Source organism: Culex pipiens, chromosome 2 (assembly GCF_016801865.2).
Source record: "Culex pipiens pallens isolate TS chromosome 2, TS_CPP_V2, whole genome shotgun sequence".
Lineage (NCBI taxonomy): Eukaryota > Metazoa > Arthropoda > Insecta > Diptera > Culicidae > Culex > Culex pipiens.
In genome coordinates this window covers 63897551-63921977 of record NC_068938.1, presented here as the reverse complement: position 1 = coordinate 63921977, position 24427 = coordinate 63897551, and the positions used below count along the sequence as shown (strand labels likewise).

Sequence of the window (24427 nt, the reverse complement as noted above, 5' to 3'; positions counted from 1 at the left end):
AATTGATTTCGACGCCATTATGCCTTTATAATCATAACAGTATGAGTTTTCATGGACAATTGATTGTACTTTTTTGTCATAGAATGCAACTTTTTAAAGGATATCTGCATAAGCGTGGACACAGACAATCACTTAGGATGAAAATTAAATGCACAACTAATTACCTTTATTAAAACGTGTCGAGTTCAAACCACGTAATTTTTTGATAATTACATTTCGGATAGGACCACCCTAATCGCCAAACAAACAAAAAATACGGATCTGATTATTTTGGCCAAATCGGAGCACTTATGATTTAATCCTGCTGTTTTTGGAATAAGTAGAAAATTTAAAAGTCCCTTTTCAAAAAATGGAAAAAATAAACTTTTTACAGTGTATTCCAATTAGTTCACAATCCATTGTATAGTACTTGTTTGGTAACTGGGCGTTGTTTAACTGGGCTGCTTTTTAACTGGGCCGTAGCCCAGTTAAAATCTGGAGTTTTGGTTGGGTGTTTTTGAATACCCCTGATTCAAGGCGATTCTAAAAACACCCAAAAAGCAAAAATTGAAAATTTTGTTTATAGGACCTTTTTAAAAAAAAAAACTCTAGAAATGCAGATAAACGTCAAAAAACCAAAACAATCCGAAATGGCAGAGGATTTGAAGGAAAAATCATGCTCAATAAAATATAAAACTTTTTTCAAACTTTTATTCAATTTCAAGTCACAATTAAAGAAATATGAAAAGTAAATGTTGGAAATAAATTTGAGTAACTTATATTTTTATATATCGTCAGGAAAATATTATGCATCGGTGGTCTCCTCTTATTTTTTCGCTCAGCCCAGTTAGCGAGCAATATTCGGTGACTGGGCTACGTTCTCAGCCCAGTTACCGAACAAGTACTGTGTATATTTTTTTAATACCTTTAATACAGTCGTCTCTCTGTTTGTCAATATTCAAGGAACTATCAAGGAAGAAGTGTATCAGTTTTTACTGAACGATGTAAAATGAAAACCCGATTGAAAATATTGTATTCCTGATACCCAGCTATGGGAGAAGGCCATGACAACGCCCAGCAAACAAAAACAAACGAATGTCAAAAATCCATGTTTCGCAAGAAAAACGTCTATGCCATGCAAAAGAGAAAATATCGACAACCGGAAAGTATTTTTGGAGCAAATTTAATCCAAGGGACCATCGAGAAAAATATTCTTCAAGATTCTGTCTTCCTGTGTGGATCAATCGGACCGCGCACTGGACTCACAATCCAGAGGTCGCCGGTTCGAATCTCGAGGCAGACGCAAAAAATTCTAAGTGTTAATATAGGTATTCGGTGCCCTCTCCCCGTGTCATACCTTCACACTTAGGAGACCCGGGAGGCGGAGTCTTGTCGCAAAAAGAACGATACACGCCTGTGGATCCGTTGAAGAAACCGCAAGGTTTAAGAGGGCCACATTATAAGGTGTTACGTCGATTCCATTCCGTTCAAGATTCTTCTTGACAAACAGATAAAAAGACTCTTCAAGTAAGAGAGAAGATAGAAGAGTGAATAGCACAGAAGTATTCAATTTGAAGGGGCTGAAGAAATCATCATTGAGATCGAGAAGATCGACATCTAGAGAGTTGACTGTCAACAATTTTTCCCTCTGACTTTTTGGGAAATTTTGATGGAAGACACAAACTTTAAGTACAATTTTCGTTAGCCTTATGATTTTTTTTAAATGATTTCAAAAAGTGTTTCAAACTTAAATTTTACTAAAATATTTTTTTTTGTTTTGAAAAAAAAAACAACCAAGCGGCTATTACTTTTTCAGATATGCGAGTTTCTCCAATCCGGAAGTTGCAGTCGACTCAAATTAGATTAGAACGTGTTGCTGAACCATTATCCCCTTTCCATCGAGGCTAATCGCATTTGAAAAGTATATCGAAACACCAACCAACTCAGTAAATCCACTTTATCCGGTAGTTTTGTGGCCTGGTTGTACCCTTAAGTCTACATCATTTACTGTTGCTGCACTTTTTTCAGTTTATTTTTTTTATTTTGCGTTCATCAATTACATACCCTTTCGCCATCGACAACTTTATGCAATGCCACCCAACCGACGGTTAACCTTTATGTACTCCTTCATGTGAGCTAAACTGGGCTCTCGCAAATTGAAATAAAATTTAAAGTGGTTACCGCATGTGGGTCAAGCATAAAACTTTTCAACATTACTGCGAACAACCCTTGCAGAGGGTGTCACAACAGCAAGGGAAATGAACTTTTTTTTGCGAAACATCAAATGCCAACTCCAGTTATCCGGAACGAAGCCCACGTCGGTGGTGGTTTTGCAGATTGAGTGACGCAATCGAGTGTTTAAATGCTTTTGCATCATCCCTAGAAATGAAGACTGGTTGTTGGTGCGTCATTGGGAGGGCTAAAAATATGGTTCGAATTGCACGCTGCAGACGGCAGCAAATTGAACTTGGCACGGTTTTCGATACTTATCATCATCGGTTGCGCTGAATGTCGAATTCTGCTCACAGACAACCAGACGTCACAATCACAGTTCGGTCAAGTGGCGCATTCCAAATGTCATTCAGCAGTCAAGTTGAGCTGTCAAGAGCCACTTGAAAGTGCATCCAACGTGAAGTGCGCCTGCCGTCAGTGGCCAAAACCTGACGATGATGGCAGAATTTCCCACTGCCTGTCCCAGATCTTTTGGGAAAAAGGAGGGGGGGTTCTATGTGCGCTGCCCCACCAGTACATAACCCGGAATTTTGAGTGACCTACTTATTTTGTACATAGTGCCCTCATATAGAAACATGGTTGGGGGCGGTGGTAAACGGATGAGTGCTGGGCGTTGAGTGCTGCCGTTGGGAACGAAAGTGAAGACGTTGTCTTTGTCGTCATTTCGCATATATGTATAACGTTATGGTAGCAGCCACCCTCTCTGTCCAGAAGTAGGGTGGGGTTGCGAAAATTCTTTGAACACTTTTTACATACTATATTCAAGGTCTAATAATTTAAATCATTACACCGCTAAAGAATGTTTGATCCTGAAATTAGAACAAACAGTTCTTTGTCTTAAACTCGAATTGTGGAAAAACCTTCTGGTTTCCCCAACCTTGGACACATACTATTCCACTTCAATAACACTCCACGTACATCAAAAAGCAACCAAATTGAATAAGCTCTTATGTGCGTGTTTGCCTTCTATACCTTCACATACCACATGTGTCGGATACATTCTTCCTCCACTTAGTGCGAATGTTAAAATGTGACCAAAGAAAGGGAAATCCATTGAAAGCCGTTGCCGTTGTACGTGCAATAAATGTTGAGCACTTGAACAGCCAGATTTTAATGGGTTACCGTAAACTAGGGTGACTTTTATATGATTTCAATTTGTTTTCAGATTATTTTCCAACAGGTAAAGTTTTTCTAAAGATTATTATTTTTAAAATATGTACTGGGGTAGACCACACAAAGTCCATGCACTATTTCGGAAAAAAAAGTTTTTTCAATAATGTTTAGAAAAATAGTTACGTTAAAAATTCTTAATTTTAATTCCGGGGTGACTTTGATAGTCATAGTTTTTCTTGTTAAAATCATATTTAAGATGTTCAAATTTTATTTGTACGCTAAATGTAACATTACTAAAGTAGCTGATATAGTTTTTAAGAAAGAAAAAAACAATGTTTATATTTAGTTAACTAAGAGTATAAGCTTTTTAGCAAAATACATATAAATTTTAGGTAAAATTGTTAAAAAGTCGGAATTTTGCCTGAAATTTGTTAAAACTAGTTTTGTTTGTAAAATTATCGATTTATGTTGCATTTCATACTGAATTCGAAGCACGAATCACAAATTTTAACATTTTACATGAAATTTGTTCAACTGAAATTGCCTATAAATTTGGAGATTTTTTTTAAATTGTGTTTCAAAAACATATTATTTATTATTTACAAACTTTTTTAACCTTCTTCTAGTGGAAAATTGTCCAAAGAATCCGAAAATGCATTCCGTTTTCTGATTAAAAATCATGTTCATTGAGAAAATCATGACACTTTGAGAAGTTTAAAATGATGACTTTCATCAAGATTTTCTTAACTATAGTTAACTAACTTTTTAAACTTATCAAAATTTTATGAAAAGTTCTTCTTGAGGTACTTTGAACACTTCTCTACCACGGTCAGTATGTTTCTCAACCATTCCTTACGTATTTTAATTGTACTCTTCATTTTGCGGAAAAATCGCAAACCTATCAAAGTCACCCCGGCTATCAAAGTCACCCCGTTTTACGGTACTTCTTTTTTTGTTTTTGCATGTCTCTCTTTTAGAAAAAGAGCTTTTTGTAGGATTGGAATCCATCTCATTTGGTACTTTCAACGTTTCTTTCAGACAATTTTGACAAATCGCCGCCATCGTGCCATGTTGCTGCAAGTTTTTTTTTTGTGAATATCCATTAGCAAGATTCTGAGATATTATTCCTGAAAAAAACGAAATCGGTACATTAATTGGACATAAAGCACCATGCGTCTTCAGCAAAATGTACTGAGAAGTTATTTCAATGGAGAATCATGGTACTTTAGTTGGAAAGATATAAATCCGAATATTTTTTTAATCATATCTCAGATTCTTACCATTATCTGGATACTTACCATTTAAAAAAAGCAACGTAAAACATTCTGAAAAAATCATAGCAAATAATTATCAACTGTCAGCAAATTTATCAAAACACACAATTTTTAAGATCGCCCTATTTTGGATCTCCAAACAAACAAAAATAAGGACTTATTTTTTGGACAAGGAACTGTCATGCCGAATTTGAGCTAAATCGGAGAACTTTTGAGGTGTATCCTGCTGGTTTGACGTGGAATCTCTATTATATAATATTTTGAGGGAGCGTTCTTTTATCACGTAAAAATTTGGATTTTTGGACCACCGTAACAAAATTTCCATACAAATTAAAAAAAATTGAGCGTAACACGGTCATCGACCCCCCTTCCCTCCAACTGCGTAACGCTCCCTAATACAGTACAGACTCGATTATTCGAAGGCCTTGGCAAAATTTCACTTCGGATAATCGAATCACGAAAAAAAATTCTTTGTCTTAATTTGATTGTTGAGCTTTAGTATGACCCTTAAAAATTTTAAATTCAAGATGGCGGCCAAAATGGCGATGATGAAATATTGAAAAAATACATTTTTTTTAAAATTTTACAGGCAAGCAACCATTCAAATATGACTAAAATGGGGTCGCAGAACTTGAATTTGATTCAACATCAAGAAAAAAATTATGTAAAAAATTGTTTTGCTCGTGATTCGATTATCCGAAGTCCCATACACCTTCGGATAATCGAGGCTTCGGATAATCGAGTTTGGACTGTATTGATGATATCTGAACAATCGATCCTATAAACAGGGATTCGGTAAAACATTCTAAAACAGATCAGCTAGGCTTAGTAATTTTTTACACTAAAAAATGCAATTTTCACGGGGACCACTATCCTTAAACACAAAATATCACGAAAATTTCACGGAGCGTGAAAAATGCTGAAATAATAGCCTATTAAATCTTTTTTTTAACAACCGGAAAGGGGTTTTTTTTAACTCAATAATACATTAAGCACCCAAGGAACCATCAAACCAAATCATCAAATTTCGTGGAAATTTCACGGAACTAAGATGAAAAAAAAACTTAAATAATCCGGAAAAGTCATCAAATTTTGAATAAACCGAGTTTGAATCTTATTTTTTTTTCGAATTCTACCTTTAAATAAAATTTTAGTCTAATTGTTACTACACGAAATTTGCCTAGCACATTTTGCATTATCAAAAATAAAAAAAAATATCACGAACAAAATTGTTCAAAAAAACTCTTTGACAACCTGTACAAGGTAATTTCACCAGCATTCAAAATTATTTTAAACAAATCCAATCGTGCTTATAGTAATAATAAATGCAGGTATCTCCGATCTTTATTTCCAAAACTCAAAATTTGAAAAAAAAAAAAACTCATACAATGTTCACAATTGATTTTACTCATTATTTAAATAAAAAAAAATGTAATTTTAGCATTACTTATAACATTTACACTTATAACCCTTTTGGATACAATATTTATTAAACTCGCTATTTTTATTTATCGATTACCAATAATCCTTGAATTTCACGGAAAATGTGGAATTTCACGAATTTCACGCTGTCCGTTAAATCGTGAAAATTTCCTAAACCAGATCTCTGATCAAATCCTTCGAGCATACCCGAGCTGTTACACACAATAAAGCGGCCACCTGCGTTACATTAACCGCAGAAAGGATTCTTTGAACGCATCCCATTTCTCAGAATCTACAGGGTAGGAAGGATGCGTGGACATACCGTAACAAACGCCGCAGAAAAAAATATTCTAAAACTGATCACTAAAATTTAATAACCATAAGTTTTAGCACTAAACCTAATAAATGATCCTAACATATTCCCGTTTTCTCAAACTCCCACAGATGCACAGCGGCAGCTTCATCTCGCCCAAGCACCCGGCCATTCCGGTCTCGATCGGCATCGCGTCGATCGTGCTTGAGGGCAGGCCAGCGGTCATCGATGGCGGCACCAGCACATCGTCGTCTCGAACAACCGGGTCCGACGGTGGGACAGGTCCCGGGGGTGGTGGCGGTGGCGGCCTGGACGAGGACGGTGGGTTTTTCTCGGTGGCCGGAGGAGCGGTCGGCACCGAGTGTCACCCAAAGTCGTTCAACATGACGGATGCGGCCAAGCGGATCAACCTGAAGCTGCAGCAGATCCGGTCCTGTCCGGGCACCAGCAAGGACGTCGTGGAGAACATGGTGACGGTGGAGGCCGGATCTAGCGGTGGGGATTACGACAACTACGGGGTTGAGACGTACGTGAATGAGGCTCGGAGCAGCGAGACTACACCGCTGGTGTTCAGTGCCAAAGCGTGGAGCCGGGACCACATCTACAGTGGGTTCGAGAAAATGAAGCTGATTGGGGTGTCGCCGATCAAGGTACCGCCGGCGGCGGCATCTATGTCGTCGTTTATCAACTTTTCCGGGTCTTCGACGGTCAACTCGAAGAAGAAGTCGGAGGTTGGAGGTGGGGGCACTATCAAGCAACGCACCAGAGAAGGACCCCACTGCGAGCAGTTTTTGAAAAAGGTGGGGGTCATCAAGATCGACCCGGTCGAGGAGGCGGAACACAGCTGCAGCTACCGGAACGAGTTTGTAAGTTGTTTTGAGGATGTTGAGGGTATTAGAGTTGTGCTTATTTTATGCTTGTTCTCTCTTTGTAGTGTCTACGTTGGCAGTCATACTTTAAGCAGTTGTCGTCCCTGTTGACCACAGGCGAAGCCATCTGCATCGAGGTGTATCTTGGGCCCGAAAATCACGCTATTCTACTGGAACAATGGATATTGAAACTTAAAATTAAGTAAGTCAATCATGTCTTGATAATCATACCAACTGTACTAATGATGTGCTTCGTTACAGATCATCCGACTCAACAATGACGCTGCAATCGCTGTGCGCTGCCATCCGTAGTCAATTATACTTTTCGCAGATTTCCGCGTGGACCGATCTGATCAAGAACTCGCTGGAGCCGGAAATCTTCAACCATCCGCGAATCAAGAAGGCAGCAGGAGAAGGAGTCGGAAGTAGCAATGAAACGTCCCCGCTGGGACTGCCACGAGCCAAGTTGGACATTCTGTTTCGCATCCGGGGCTACGACAACACTGCCTGCTTCAACGAGACGCCGAATGTGCACAACTTCCCGGACGCCATCGTGGCGGACAACTACGTTATCGAGGTGGTGCTCAAGAGCTTGCCCCGGTTGGAGCGCATTCCGCGGATCAACGATGAGATGGATGCGAAAATGGACGAGGCGTTGGTGAACGATCGTATCGATGGGCCGTGTCACGAGAAGGGCAAGCATCGGTGCACGTTTCGGGTGGAGGACGAGGAGGATCCGCAGATGGGCGAGGAAGAGAGTGCCGCCATGAGTCACCGCGAGAAGCAGCTGTTGAAGTACAAGAAGCGCATGATGAAGCGGGAGAAAAAGAAAAAGGCCCTCGAAAGTGGTGGCAGCACGAGCAGCGTTGGTTCGAACGAAGCGGTCCCGATGGTGGTGACGCCTCCGGTTTGCAAATCACCCGCGTTGAACATCCCAGTGCCGCAGGGTCACGCCAACAACTGTGGCGTTCCGCCGGCGTACACGTCCTCGATCAACCTGATTCAGCCGCCGTTGTACTCGAATTGCGATGATCTGTACCAGGCAGCGTCCTGCGCAAACAATAACAACATCAACAACACTAAAGCTACCCAGACTGCCATCTTCCTAGCCCTGTCGAGCAGCGGAACCGTGTCGACCGTGGCCACGCAAACCGATGCCAGCGGGTGCTGCTGCCTCTGTGCCAATCCTCAACAGCAGCCAGCGCCGCCAACGTGCACAAACAGTGATAGTAAAATGCAATATATTAATAGTAATAATCTGCGCCGTGATTACACTACTAGTAGTAACTGTGATACTAGCCAACCAGAGGTTGATGCCGTGATCGCCGCCCAGCGTCGCCGCGAGGAATCCAAAGGTCTTCGAAAGGCCGAACTGCTTCTGCAGGCCATCCAGCGGACAGCAATCATAAACGATCATCAGCCCACCGCAGCCGCCGATGACGACGCCGTCGACGCCGCCACGGCACATTTCAGCAACAATAATTACTATAGTGGAAGTTACAATGATAACAACAACGTTGGTAGTGATACAGCAAAGTGCGAGCGAAGCGAATGTGATACTTTTACCTTCAGTAAGGAACCGTTAGATTTAGGAGACTGTCGTTTATGCAAGCGACAAAAAACGAAGCATAATTTTAAGTTGGCTCTCAAGTCGGACAGCGAGTCGGGCAGCGGCTCTAGCAGCAGCAGCAGTGGCACCAGCAGCACCAACAACAGCCCGCCCGGCTGTCGGCGCACCCTCTCGGAAAGCCTAGTCGGCCACTTTACGCTGCCCTCGTCGTCGTCGTCGTCAAAGTCGGCGATCGGGGCGAAACATGGTGGTGGCGCCGTCAAGCGGGATAGCGAAGGTGATGATGATCTCAGCGAGGGTCGGCTTAGCACGTCGACGGGAGCGGTTGGCACGCTGTCGTTTGAGCAGCTCAAGAGCTACCGACGGGCGTTCTCGGAGGATGTGATCGACACGATCAGCTTGAGCGGTGCGCTTAGCGGGGAGAATAAGGAGGGATGCCAGCAGTGTGGATGTGGGGTAAGTTACTATAGTAATTATAGTTGCATATCTTCATTTATTATTCTTTTTTTTTTCAAGATTTTTTAAATCTGAGCGTTTTATACCTATTTGCCCAGTCTTCAAAATTTGGCCACAAAAGATTCGTTTTTTTTACTTGGTCACAAAAGATATGATATTTTAAAGTTTTAATATTTACGTAAGCTTATTTACTATCCAGGTTTCTACCACACTGAAAAAAATATTCTTTTTTCAGTTATGAGCAATGTAATTAAGCTTATATCTGTAAGCCCATACATCCTATTGAAATGCTGTCAATGACAAACTTATGGGAAATTGGACGATCTTTTCGGTACAAATATTTACGAGACTGGAAAATCAAGTCTGTCATATAGAAATTGCCAAAAACCACAAAAAAAACTATTTTTCAACATTTTTATTTTTAAAACCGCTGTATCTTCACAAGGATTGGACATAGGACAGTGGTCAATATGGAGACTTTTATGGAAAATTGTCTGGAGAATCGATTCCCATAATCGGTTTTTAAAAATTTTGACGATAAGACTACTTTAAAAAAACAGTTTGAGTGAATGATTTTTTATTTTTTTAGGAGAGACATACCGTCCTGCATTTTTCATGAGTCTTTTTGTAACAACTTAGGCTAATTTCTCGGAAATTTTGAACGAAAAAAAATTGCCTTAACTTAAAATTTAACTTTTAAGCTTCAAAACCTTATGGAATTTGTGTGTATTTTTATTTCAGTGCATTTTTTCAGAAAGCCCGTCCAATTTCCTACAAGTTTGTCTTTAACTACTTTTTGATACGATGCAACGGCTTCGAGATACAGTCATTTTTAAATTACAAAATACAAAAATATTTATATAACTTACGCCCTTCTCAAATGTTATTTTCGAGTAATGTTGGCTCCATATACACGAAAATGGCTTATATAGGCCTAGGATAAAAAGTCTACAAAGTTTCACAGAAATCGGAGAGAGTCGGGTACAAAAATACCAGTAAAATTCCAGATTTGAGCTGGATTTGCTCTTAAGCAACTTGAAAATAGGCTCAAAATCACTTAAAAGAAAACGATATTTAAAAAAAATCAAAATTTAAATTTTTAAATATTCAAAAAAAAATTAAGTTCAAAAATTCAAACATCTTGAAATTAATTATTAAATTTTAAAATTTTTAATATTTGAAATTGTTGCTTTAAAATAATAAAAAAAAATCATTTAAAGTTCCGTCATTAGGGGTGACATTGGGTCTGGGGGTTGAGATTGGGTCGTACAAAAATGCTGAAATTTTGTATGATCCAATCTCACCCCCCAGACCCAATGTCATCCCTGATGACAGTTTTTAAATTTTTTTAATTCTTTGAAAAAAAAACTATTTTTAAGTCCTTAAAAAAGCTAAATTTTTTAAATTAAGATCGACATTTTCTCGATCGAAATTTTCTCGATCGTCAGTCGTAATTTGTCGTAATTTTTGTATTTCTCAGGCTAATATTTTGAGCACCTTTTTTAAGTCAGTCCTTTATTTTGATAAAAGATTTTTGTTAGCTGAACTGAACTCGCTGTTTCCACCATCTTTGTTTGGAATTTGAAAAATCTTTACATTGAAAAATAAAATACTGCTGTTCTGGCAACTCTGTTTGTTGTGTTGTGCTCTTTTCTCCAAATTTGTTTTGCTTAATTTTTTACACCTCTGGAAAGGTATTTGAAAGTAAAGTAAAAGTATTGAAGATCTGGCAACTCTGTCAAATGGTATGAGCAATTAAAAGTTTTTCAATAATTATAACTCATTATTTTAAAAAGGGTGGCCTAAATTGTTGGTCGAATATTTTTGGGAAAATATTAGAAATGCCTCTCTGGAAACAAGGAGAATTTAAAAATATGGCAACCAAGTAAAATTCTTTTAGCACTTAATGTTTTTTCACCAGTATTTTTTTTATTATTTTGGTAAAATAGCACTCCAAAACCGCCAGTCCAAAATTTTTTAGCAAGGTATAAGATAAAACTTTCACACGTGAACAGAATTTGGAAGATCTGGCAACTCTGTCTTATATCATGAACACTTGAATGTTCTCAATTTAAATTGTTCTTTATTCTGACAAAAGAAAGCATTCCTTAATAGCAATTCTGCATATTTTTGTAAAGGTATCAGGAAAACTTTTCTGATGAGGAATAGATTTTGGCAACTCTGTATAATATGTTGCGCACTAATTTCTGGATCGGTTTATTATGACTCTTTTTTAGGGTAATTGCCAAAATCTTATACAGATTGACAACAAATGTTAAATTGTAGATTGATCAAAGTTGAAAAAGGTATTTATAAGATTTTTCATGATTGTTCTTTTCTCCCTTCCAGAAATCCACCCTAAAGAACGCCCAAAACGCACATGGCTCCTCCTCGCTCTTCGCCACGCCCCAGGCGGCCTGCTGCCTGCCCCCAACATCAACACCAGCCGCCGGCTGCAGCAAGGCTCCCCTCTTTGTCAACTGCACCGAAAGCGACTGCTCCGTCAGCACCGCCAGCAGCGTGTCGCCCCACAAGAAGCAAATCCTCAGCTGCACCGCCGTTTCCGGCGGCAAGCCGGCCCCGGCCGCGTACTACACCATCCCGAAGATCAATTTGACGAACATCTTTAATGTTTCGCCGCTGGCGCGGGAAGACTCCGGCTTTGCGAGTACTTCCAGTCCGATTCCTATTGATGAGAGTGTCGGTGGGAGTAGCGGCGGGGTGTTTAACTTCAGCGAGTCGAGTCGGTTGATGGTTCAGAAGTCGAGTTCTGCGCCGACTTGCCACTTGTCGCCGGGATCGCTGTCGCCGCGGTTTTTGCGCCACGCTTATAAGCATCAGCGCTCGCGGTATCTGTCGGAGCGCAGTTCGGTGTCGGAGCGATCTTCTATTGGGTCGGACGAGCAGCTGTCCGAGGATGAGTACCCGTTCTTGGTGGATTCCAACGGTACCAGTTACGGGAGCAACTTCCATCTCAGTCCGAGCACAACTCCGCTGTCGCCGCTCAAGTTTGGTAGCGCGCAGCAGCGTCCGTTCAGTCGGTCGTTCAGCAAGAACCTGTTCCGGTTTGGTCGGTTGCCGCTGCTGGGCACGCTGGAGGAGTCGCTGCTGCAGCGTCGCATCTCGCCCAAGTTCCAGGTGGCGGACTTTAAGGTGCTGCTCGGCGCATCGGGCAGCTTCTGTCCGACCCAGCTAACAATTCCAGTTGCTTCGTACTTTTATGAACTGCCGGGCCAACATCTCAGCACACCCTATGTGGTAAGATTTTGTGGGTTGTCTTGTTGAAGCTGTTCAAACTTATCACGCCTCGTTTTCTTCAATCGCAGTGCGAACTACGTCTTCCACGGAAAGGTTACTCGATCCCGCGCCAGGGAACGGTCCAGGTCACGTTGCTCAACCCGCTCGGGACGGTCGTGCGGATGTTCGTGGTGCCGTACGACTTTCGCGACATGCCCGCCATGTCCACCACCTTCATCCGGCAGCGCATCCTGGCGTACGACGACAGCAGCGCCGCGAAGGGTTCTGCTACTACAGCTCAGCCCAGGAACGTCGAGCAGCTCAGCAACGCCGAACAGATGAAGCTGCTGCGGTACGCGATCCATCTGAGGTGAGTTGGATTCTAGCTCGCATTCGTTGGAAAATCTAATCAATTCTTCATTTCTTTGGTAGATTCCAAACGTCCCGCTCGGGCAAGCTGTCGCTGCACACCGACATCCGGCTGTTGATTTCGCGCCGCACCGACTGTGATACGGCCGCCGCGCACGCCAAGAACCTGCTCGAGGCGCCGAACGAGCTGAAGGTGGTCACGATCGTCCCGGACAGTCCCAAGTTTAGCCAGCGAATGGACAAGCAGTGAGAGAGTATTCGGTAGTCATTAGAGAGAGAGAGTGAGAGCTAGCTTACACGTTGAAAATTGTTCAAATTTTCAATTTTTAATTTGTTTTGATTCTTTCGTTTGCCCAAAATTACAACTCTGTATCGTGGTTTGGTGAGGCTGCCGTGTCGCGGAATGTCCACTCGAATTTGGTGGGGGAAACGCCGCACGGCACGCCACACCTGTAAATTATGATTTTATCGCACTGATGTACATCTACATTAGCTATCTTTTGTTATGAATTCGTTTGTTAATAAATAGTTTAGAAAATACTGCTAACTTGCTGTGAATCAACAATCTTCATGTTTTGTTTTTCAACGCTTTCTAGTGAGACTCGTGTAGGAATTTTAGGGCAAACTTTCGGAGATTTGGGGAAGACACTGGTTTCAGAAGAAATTTAACGAAAGCAGCGAAATATTGGTTGAGATGCGGTGTGTGAATAAGCTGTGATTTACAAAGATGATCATTTTTGCTGGTGGTAGATCGAATCTATAGAATCGTGGAGAAGCGATCTAAAGTTCCAATTATTTTTGATTAGAAGCAAAACTGATCATCTCTAAAAGCGAAATTGTGTATATCGTTGAAGTATGTTTAAGTAGTGTGACGTAAATATTTCGTTTAAGTTGTCTACTTTTAGGAAAAGTAATTTGCCTAACCTCGATTGCAAACTTTAAACTTTTTTATTTTCAGTAACAATTCGAAAAGCAAACTTTTCTACCAACAAAATCCCTTAAAAAATGCCAAAATTGCTAAACTAAAACTGCAAAAGTGACTCGAAACGCAACCAAATTGGCACCACACTATTTGCAATAAATAACAAAAATCAAACCGCTTTCTGTGTAGTGATTACGTGTTGTTGTTAGTCGATCAAACGTACATAATCGATGTGATTCAATATCGGGGTACCAACAATATCGAAACGATCGCGCTCGAGGCGTGGTCTTTTTGTCTACAGAGCACGAACGTGCGTGCTCTCATTTCAACACGACACACCGTAGAAGAGACACACTGCCATACTCTTGATTTTTATTCGAATGTGACATAGAAGATGAAAAAAAGCGGTAGTTAATTACGATCATGCAAGTGTTAATCAACCTTTCACGCGTAGATAAAATCTTAAAATTATGCTTGCACCGTCAGGACGTTTAAAGTGCCTCAAAGTGTTGTCCACTCTATCACTAAAACTGATAACGTGGGAAATATTTGAAACAGCCCACCTTAGGCGTGTTCACGGCGATGAGTTCTTATGAAAAGATATCGAAAAAATACACATAATTAAACCAATTATTTCGAAACGTGCGATTCAATATCGCTCTAGTAAAAATATCCTCACACAAACACACACAAACCCACACGTGTTCGGCAACGAAGAAAGCATATAAGTTAACGAGAAAAAAAAAACTTTTGACCACGAGTAAGTTTGAGCTAAATTGTCTGATTAGGTTCGAAAATCCTCCTCTCTTCAAATCGCGGAAATAGCACCACCCAATTCTGAAAAAGTAAGCACACAACCCCACACCAGAAATAAAACAAACAAACAAAACGCTAGTCAACTACAATAGTGGAGAAAGAATGTTTCCTACGAGTGTACATAGAAAATGGGGAAACCAAAACGCAAAATGCAATAACAAAAAAACTCCAACAAAACAACTTTGAAAAAGAAAAATATCAGAAAAAAAGTCAGAGAATTATTTTAGCATTCATTAAAACAAACAAAAAACTACACCCTCTCCAGAGTTAGTCAGAACCACCCCAACCCCCATAAAAGAAGCGTACTGGGAAAAGCCATGCGCAAATGTGAATGTGAAGTAAAGCAATTTTCCCGTAGCAAATGATGAAATGGAACAGAAAAGAGAGAGAGAGAGCAAGTTAAACTTAACACACACACCCACACCCACACACGTGGTAGTACTATCAAGCAGTAGTAGCGCAGTAGTAGATGTTGGCAAGCATAACACAATATACCGAAGATTAAAAAGAAGAAGAAAAAACATTAGTAGCAAGTAACACAGTGGACGTTGAACTACATAATGAAAATAATAATAAAAAAAATGAAAATCATAAAAAAAATACTAAAAAAACATATACAAAATGCTATATATATTTATACAAAATCTTTTTTCAAACAATAATGAAAATTATTTAACGAATAAAAACGTGGGGAATCGCCCCTTTAGATGTTCAGTTAATGAATAAAAAATAACATCCGGTTTTTCTTAGAGAAATAGACAACGAAAGAAATTGAAGCCCTTTTAACAATTAAAATTTGATCTTGCACAAAAAAAAACCTTGTCTGGATTTTTATTTGTGTCGACAAAGAACAAAATATGAACACTCATTTTGTTCTTTGATTCAAGCAAGTTTGCGAAATTGACTGTCAAACACATACAAGTGCGAGTTTGTTTGTTTGTTTGCCATAGTCTAATACCTCCTTAAGTGACTATGCTGTAGCAATTTTGGAAATATTTATTTTTCTTACTGCAAATGGTATGAGAAAAAGTCAAATCATCTCGGATCTTTATTACACATTCTAAAGTCTTTCAAAACACCTTTTAAATGCAACCGAGAGAATTGGAATTCTTAATTTCTTGAATTATTGTCGACATTTTTGTCGCCATCTTAGAACACAGAAAATCATATAACTTTTGGAGTATTTTTGTGTCATATTTTAGGACAGAGACCGAGACAGAAACCCAAATATTGAGAAAATAAAAAAATCGTGATTCCGGAGTGAGATTTTAGCGAGTGTGAAATTAATCAATTTTTTAGTTCCCTAGATTTTTTAATATAAAATTCAAAACTTTCGAATTTTATTTTTTTATTTTGATTTTTCAAGCTATGTAGGTATTTTTTTCTTTTTTTAAATTGAGATCATTTTATCCATAATTTATTTAATATTTGTTTTTTTTTTTAATTTAATTTTTAATTTCCTAATTGCAGTATTTCTTAATTATATTTTTTTAATTGAAATTTTTTGTTTTCTTTTCCAATTTTCAAATTTTAAATTCTTGAAAATTTGTATTTTTAATGTTTTGGCTTAAAAATTTCATAATTTTAGAATATATATATATATATTTTTATTTTTTTAAGTTTCCAATTTCTGTACTTGTTTGTATAATTGAATTTTTAAATTTCAGAATTTAAGAGAAACTTCAATTTCTAACTCTTAGAATTTTGAAATTCAATATTTTTGTCAATGTTTCTTAATTTACAATTGCCTGAATTTTAAAATTGAGGAATTTTCAAATTTATTTTTTTATTTGCTTATTCTTGTGTTTTAAGATTAAAAATATTTGAATTTACTTATTTAAATTTTCTGAATTTAAATTATTTAAAATTATTAGCAGTTTTGTTGAATTATTTTGAATGGATTTTTGCGTTCCTTCCGATCTCTGTACTACGGTATTAGGTACCCTGTGTAGACAAACAAACGCTGGAAATTCATCCAAATCGGGGCACTCGATACGACCTAGCTCTCGGAGAAATTTCTACAAAAACAGCCTCTTAAGATAAATATAAAGAAACATTCGTGGAATTTCCCGATCTCTCCAAACAAAATAATCATTATAATGTAAAGGCTAACATGTGAAACTGGATAAAAAGTTTGCATTTCAAGACGAGTCATGTGGAAGCATGAGATTTATTAAAGGTTTGAAGCATAGTTTCGGAGTTACCTAGGTATTTTTGAAAGCGACTCCGTGAATTGGGTACTAAAGCCCTATGTCAATTTTTATGTACAACGGTAAAAAACACGATTAAAAACCATTTTTGATCACTTTTTTTCATTTTAATGCAATTTTTTTTTTTTTGACAAGACAACATTTTTTTCGATGGATCAACTATGGTCTCCGTGTAACGAGCTGTCAAGTAGGAGCTTTTCTGTCAAGAAGGAACGCGAGGTGATTTTTTAAAATTGATTTAAAAATCCATTTTAAACTCTTTGTGGTCGTACAAAGGGTCATTGTACTCAGAAAAGTAAGCTTTATCGCTGTAAACAATAATATCAGCAATCTAAGCTTCATTTTAGGACCCAATTAGGCAATTTTGTCTCCGACACCGGCTTTTGGAGTTTCAGCGACTCTGACTCCGACCTGCTCCAACTCTCAACAAAAGACTCGACTTCACTGAATCAGACTCCGACCCAAACAACTCCCTTACAAATTTGTTGAAAATTAGCCGAATTGGGTCCTAAAATATGGCTTTTCTGAGTACAATGACCCTTTGTACGACCACAAAGGATTTAAAATTGTTTTTTTTTGTCTTGTCAATTTATTTTTTGCATTAAAATGCAATTAAAATGAAAAAAAATATAAGAAATGGGTTTTAATCGTGTTTTATATCCTTGTACAGAAAATTTAGATAGGGTTTTAGAACAAGGATTACACAAGATGTGTAATCGTAGTTGAACTGAAAAAATCGTGAGAAAAAGTGCGAAAACGAAAACAGCAAAGTGCGCTTTTCAGTTCCAGAACGTGTTCTGCTTTTATGCACGAATTTATTTCTGGATTTTCACTGAGTGTATTCAAATAAATGATAACGCCAAGGATAACGCACACATTTCAAACGATAACGTTTCATAACATCCAAATTTATTTTGTGCAACACTGTAACTGTCAAACGTCAAACGCATGTAACGCAAGTTTTTTTTGCTCATTCGTGTTTCTGTTTTCTCCGCGAGCAAACAAAGTGGAAAAAAGTGACGAAAAATGCGTAAAATTCACCCCTAATTGCCGATAGAAACGTGAAAATCCCATCTGAATTTTCGTTTGCTCTTGGCAGCAATCTACGGCGCCCTGTTCCGGACGAGGTAGGGGGTTCGGAATTTCCCGATCGAACTCGGGCTTTGTTTTGCTGTCATCGGACGTTTCGATTGGCCTGCTGCCACAACGTAGCAAGAAGTTGCACAAAGTTTCAGATTTTTTTCTCCTGTTCAGGTTCTGTGTGGTTCTGTTCCTGTTCCGATACGACCGCGGTGGTTGAGTGTGTTTCGAAATGGACCAGGAGAAGCTGTTTACCAGCGTCGAGGAGGAGTGTCTTTACTGGAAGGAACGGTGCTTGAAACTCGGTCAAGAGCGCAATGACGTGCAGCGGGAGTTTGACGACTTTACGGTATGGAATTGCAAGATTCGGTGAGATGGGGGTTTGTTGTTTATTGATATTGTTTTGCAGGAGGAATCGAGGCAGCTGGAAGCGGAGCTGGAGATGACCGTGGAGCAGCAGGAGAAGAAGATCCGCGATTTGAACCAGCTGGTCAGCCAGATGCGGATTGAATGTGAGTCATTCAAGCGGAAGGTCGCCAACAGCGAGAACGAATCCAACAAGATCGATGCCGATTATAAGCAGCTGGTCAAGGAGAATGAAAAGTTCAAGGTTTACATCCGCGAGCTGGAGCAAAAGAATGACGACTTGGAGCGAGCGAACAGGGTGGCCAGCGAAAGTGTGGCCGAGTTCGAGTCGATGCTGAACCAGGCTTACGAGAAAAATGCTCTGCTAGAATTGGAGGTGGACGAGAAGGAACGTATGCAGATTAAGCTGCAGCGGCTTATGGACGAGGCACGGGATTTGAAGCAGGAACTGAAGGTCAGACACATCCCCAAGGGCGAGGACGAAGAAGACATGACAAGCGTTCCGACGACGGAAGGCGCAGCGGAAGAGAAAACACTTGACGTTCCCACCGAGGAAAGACCCGAGACGCTCGGATCCAACACCACTGCAAACGTATGCCTCAGTACGACCAAACTAGAAACTCTCAACAACAACATCAACAGCAGCAGAAAGACGGACCCCAGCGTGGTGGCCCTCACGAAAGCAACCAACAAACTTGACCTGGAATCCACCCTCGGATCCCTCAACGCCGTCGTTCCCACGCAGCTAGACGAGAGCACACTGCAGCAAAAGCTGATCATCGAACGTAACGGAAACCTCAACAGTCCCTCCTCGGCGCTCATCCCAGCGCTGAACAACGCCGCGATGGCCCCGAGCGATCGCGTCTCCACGCTCAGCATCGTGGCCGATCTGCTGCGGCGGCTGGACAACATGGAGGCAAAGCTGAAGGCGTGGAAAATCCGCAAACCCTCGTCCCGCACGAACCTGGCCAGCTCGGGCAGCCATCGGCACCGGGTCGGAACTGGCTCGAGTGGGCTATGTCTGCCCGGCGGTGACAGCAACGCCTCCCTCAATTCCATCGGAAGCGGCGAAAGCTGTGGCAACGTCCAGCTGCACTCGTACCAACCGGGAGTGTCCACCATCGGTACGCAAACGGCCCAGCAGGCGCAAGCAAGTAAGGCCGAACTTCGAACGAACAAGTAAGCATATATTTCACTCGCTCTTTTACACTTATGCGTATACAATGTATTGTTTTTTTTTTAATTAAATTATTAAATTTAATGGCTAATGTTTTACAATTAAGTTCGTCAATGTGTGTTTTGTACATACGTGGAGCCATGTGTCGAAACGAGCGCAGAATTATTTGCAACTTTACGTTAGGCCGCTGATCCGTTTCAAACATATAATCATAAGACTTACTGTTTTTTTCCCAAACGTGTCCCATTGGCTTCGTTAGAGTTTCTATTTTGAAGAAAAGCCTTCGTCTATATTTTTCGAAAGACTTTAAAAAACGTAATAAATTGTAACGATTAAAAAGTAAACTTGTCAGAGTTTAAATTTCCGCACTAATCGCTTATAAAAAAAAACCCCTGGAGCTAAGCAAATCACAACACAAAAATAATAGCACACACACACAAACGCGTTTAATCACTCAAAATAGCAAACTCAACTAGTTATGTGTGGATAGAGAGAAAAAAAAACATCATCTGCTTCAAAACTAGATTTGCTGCCTTTGGAATGAGTAGCAAACGTGACTGTTTAGCCCATGAACATTAAATAAACCGTACCCGCATGATTTCTCGACTTTATAAATGCTAGAAAAGAGATTCAAACCTTGAAAACAAAAAACAGTTCAAAGATAAGGGGGCATCACTGAGCCCTACTGGACGGATGAAAAAAGAAAGGTAAAACTAGCAAACGGATAAATAAAAACAATGACAGTGTAACCCTACATGAGCATACAATACAACTGTTGAATAAAAAGGATATTTATTGGAATAGTTCTAACCATATGGAATGGGTTTTCAATTGCGGAAGGTATCCGAAAATCCATCTATTAGCAACTCAATGTCATCAGATCAAGATAATTAAAAAAAATCGATTTATAGCAATGCATGGTCTTAGATATTAATACGACATTCTATCACCTGTGTAAATTCTCCGGTTTCTAATCGGTTTGGTGTCTTTGGCAAAGACGGAAAAAAACTGGATTTTTCATTTTACTTTTTATTACAAAAAGTTGAAACCAAAGACAACGTTCCTTTATTTAAAAAAAAAAGTTGTGTTTAGGGGACATAAAAAAAATGCATATTCTGCGCTAAATTTTCGTGGTGATTATTGCATTCGATCGTAATATTTCGATCGTAATTTCACGACTCACGATCAAGATTTCTCGATCGTTATATTACGATCGTAATTGGTCGATAATAAATTGAGATCATTTGATCGTAATTTCTCGATCTACCATCTACAAATTACGACTGGCGATCGAGAAAATCTCGATATGTGTTTGAAACTTGTTTTTAAAAATTTAAATTTTGTTTAATTTCAAAGTTTAAAAAAAATCAAAAATAAAAGAAAAACAAAAATTTATTATTTTTTGATTTTTTTAATCCTCATTTTTAAATAATTCTTTGAGTGTGTAATGTTAAAAAGAGTGTTAATTTTTTTTATTTTTCTAAATTTTTCAAATGTTTGGAATTATTTAATTTCTATTAATTTTTTAGATAATTTTTTTATTTTATTTTAATTTTTGGAATTTTTCAAACCTTATAATTTTTTTGATGTTCTTGCTTCTTTTTTTTAATTTTTGAGTTTGCGAGTATGGGGCCGTCCATGTTTGGCAATGGCCACGCTGCATAGGAAAAATAATGTATGAGCATTATGTCCCCTAGGGAGAAGAAGGGCTGTCTGAAATGTAAAAATAACAGTATACATGGTTTCATTGGCCTCTGAGGGAGCAATCCGTATTTAAACTTAAGTTCCATGTATTCTAAATCGTTATAAAAAAACAAAAAAAAAATGATATTACAAATTTCTATCGTTATTTTTCAATTCACAAATTTTTTAACTTTTTTCTAAATTTAAAAAAAAATTTTAAGTTTTATAATTATTTTTTTTAATTTTTTTAAATTTTTTTTTAAAGGTTAAACTTTTGGAAATATTTAAAAAAAATTAAATTGTTTTAAATTTTTTAAAATCTTTTGAAATTATGAAAAAAAAAATATTTTTTTGGATTTTTTTAATTATTTTTTTTTTAAATTTTTCAAAATGTTTTAAATTTTATAACATTTACTATCCTTGGCAAGATATTTTAACATTCTGCGGTTCTAGAGAGCGTCAGTCTGGTTACTGCGCAAAGTGCGGCGGTCTGTTCTAAACTGTAGGTTGGCTGCGACTATAAAGCGCACTTTGATTAGCGCAACGCATTTTACGACCACGTGTCACTTTGGGATACCAAAAACCAGCATGGCATCCCGAGCATGCTTTGCATATTTAAGATTTTTTGCAACCACGTGACTTATTTAGATATGAAATGAAGCATGTTGATCGAGCATGCCAACAATTGAGCCTACTAAGGGACCTCTGCGATTTCCGCAACGGCGGGATACGATCGCAGCGGAATGATAATTAATCCTGATACCCGCAATAATTTTTTTTTATTTAGAAATTTTTGAAAAAAAAAATGTTTTTTTTTTAACTTTATAATTTTTTTAAAATTTTGACTTTTTTTAAATTCATAGAAATTTTAAAGCACCACCCACTCCTCACTTGGTTTATGGACGGCCCCTTATTTACAAACTCAAAAATTCAAAAAATCAAACTCAGAAATTCAAAAATCACAAAAATCAAAAGGTCTCTATAAAATTTAAATTCTGACTGTAATTTCCCGATTGTATGTCGTAATTTGTCGATGGTATATCGAGATTTGTCGATGGTGAGTCGTAATCTTACTATCGATAAATCTCGATCGTGAGTCGAGAAATTACGATCGAATGCAATAATCACCAGTCTGCAACTGTAAAGGCAATTTTTGAGAATCTTGTACCGGAGATATAAAAAACTAAATTTTGAAATAATTATTAAATTCAAAATAAAATTTGATAAAAAGCTAAAACGGTTGCACATCAGCTGTTTGCACTAAATTTGCTGTACATAGGGGCAGAGGGGGCAGAATGGGCCACCCTTGGTTTTGGGCTTTAAAATGGATTTAGACCAACTGTAAGGCAATGGTCTTATAAAGGACGTCAAATAACATCACCACACCGAAAACGACGTTTGAATTCATTGTATTTTTAGAATTATGAACAAAAATGTAAATTTATGGCAAAACCACGCAAATGTTGTTTATTTCGAGGTTCTTAAATAAGCTTTCCCGAAGTTAGATTGTTTGAAAAAGTTTGTTCAATGTTTATAATGTTACCAGGAGCTATTACGAAGGTAATCAAACATCAACGGAACCTTCCAATCATTTAGAGGCTTGGTGGTGGAAGTGTTGAATTAAAATCCACTTGGGGGCAGAATGGACCACCCTTTTCCTGCCTTATAAAAACAATCAAAAGTTATGAAATTTTGGTTAAATGGATTATGTTACTCTTGGTAGGTTCACAAATCACGTTTATTGCAACATTAGTTGATTTTTTACTTGTTTTGATGCTTATTTGTAAAAATGGTGTCTTATTTCAACATATTAAAACTATTTTCAAAAATGATTGTTTTGGTAAGTGACTATTTTCATAAAAGTGGTCTAACTTCATGGAAACTATGTAAGAAAGGTCCCTTAAGTCATTTATTATCTCCCTTCAACGTTTTATTAGACAAAATGGCTTGTTTTCTAAGGTGGCCCATTATGCCCCGCAGGGTGGTCCATTCTGCCCCGCACCCTGGAAAAGTAGTCGAAAAACATTTTTTTTTAAATTGCATAAAAAATAGTTTTAAGCTAAAAATTTTCATCAACCAAGTATACAACATTGAAGGGAACATCCCAAAGCATAAGCCTACTACACTGAATTCATAAATTTGAATGTTTTTGTATGGTTTTTGGCGCATTTTACTTAGGCGGGCCATTCTGCCCCCCCTGCCCCTACCTAACCCAAATTTTCAAAATCAAATCAAATTAATCTTCCTGCCGATAATTTTTTTTTTTTTTTTTTGGGAGGTTGGTCCAGCCGCACATCGTTGATGTTGAAACCTCTAAACTGGGCCCTCGTCCTGTCACGTCCGTCAGTAGTCTTGTCGTACATTACAACTAGAATCAGATCTGCCAATGAATTAGTACACTTCGACCAAATAAACACTGACGCTGTATGGATCTGACTCTAGAATAAATGTACAGTTGTGTGTTATTCATAAGTCCAACTTATTCAATTATTCATTTAAGTCCAAATATTCATTTGCTAACTACTTTGGATTGAAAATATACATTTTAATCTAAAATCCTCTAAACTTAATGTTCAAAACTAAACGTTCCTTTAACTGTTGTAATACTACTTCGTTTTCGTTTTCGTTTTACGGAGCAAGGTGGGGGACGCGGCCTCAAGTCAGTCCAAGTCCGGTTTCTTGTGGAAAAAAGGGTAGTGGCCGAACTAGTATTGCATACAAAATGAACACCACCGGAAGATATAGGGGATCGGGAGGGGGAAGGTGAAAGAAAATTAGTGTAGGTGTGAGTAGTAAGAACTTGGTGGATGACTTGATTTGTTACGGTAATCTAAGTGGAACACTGAATAAAGGAAATCTAAAATTATGATCCAAAGTAAAAAGGTCCGGAGAAATTAAATTATGAGTTAATTAAATAAGAAAATGTAACTAATCGCAACTAAATTTATACAAAGGAAACCTATGATGTATTTCAAATTTAAAGGAAATTTAAAAAAATACTGGAAAACAAAAGATGAAAACTAACTTGTCTAGGGAATATAAATCTTGAGGACTTTTTTCTGGGCCCCGTCCTGTCGCGTCCGTCAGTAGTCTTGTCGTACATTACAACTAGAAGCAGATCTGCTAATGAAATAGTACACTCCGACCAGTTCAACTGATCATTTAAGTCCAATTATTCATTTACGGAAAACTAACTAACTTGAATCAACAACCTAAACTAAACTGTCTTAAAGTAACTTGAATCTCAAATCCCCGAAATTTTAATTGCAAAGCCAAACATTCCTTTACCTTGTTTTTAAACCTGACTTGCCGCTTCCAAAACCAATAAACATAAATGAA

General features: G+C 38.4%; 2 protein-coding genes across 4 annotated transcripts in view; both read left to right on the top strand.

The window, feature by feature from the left end:
- LOC120420821 (uncharacterized) overlaps positions 1-15305 on the top strand; it is a 69826-nt gene extending 54521 nt beyond the window's left edge. For all 3 annotated transcript variants that reach the window (XM_052708369.1, XM_039583942.2, XM_039583941.2), the window contains exons 2-7: positions 6465-7199; positions 7268-7404; positions 7464-9228; positions 11578-12486; positions 12555-12835; positions 12898-15305. In XM_052708369.1, coding sequence (XP_052564329.1) covers positions 6465-7199; positions 7268-7404; positions 7464-9228; positions 11578-12486; positions 12555-12835; positions 12898-13084 — 4014 coding nt within the window. In that variant the 3' untranslated portion in view covers positions 13085-15305. The remainder of the gene's footprint in view (positions 1-6464; positions 7200-7267; positions 7405-7463; positions 9229-11577; positions 12487-12554; positions 12836-12897) is intronic.
- Positions 15306-17741: 2436 nt separating this feature from the next.
- LOC120420818 (nuclear distribution protein nudE homolog) lies at positions 17742-20220 on the top strand. The gene is made up of 3 exons (XM_039583938.2): positions 17742-17909; positions 18037-18211; positions 18272-20220. The coding sequence occupies exons 2-3, from the start codon at positions 18095-18097 to the stop codon at positions 19409-19411; spliced, it is 1257 nt and encodes a 418-aa protein (XP_039439872.1). The 5' UTR covers positions 17742-17909; positions 18037-18094; the 3' UTR covers positions 19412-20220.
- Positions 20221-24427: the final 4207 nt, after the last annotated feature.

Excerpts from the sequence above, each read along its gene's own strand:
- LOC120420818 (XM_039583938.2), top strand. The coding sequence starts at position 18,095 with ATGGACCAGGAGAAGCTGTTTACCAGCGTCGAGGAGGAGTGTCTTTAC. Across the intron at positions 18,212-18,271 it reads GGGAGTTTGACGACTTTACG|GAGGAATCGAGGCAGCTGGA; the intron begins GTATGGAATTGC and ends ATTGTTTTGCAG.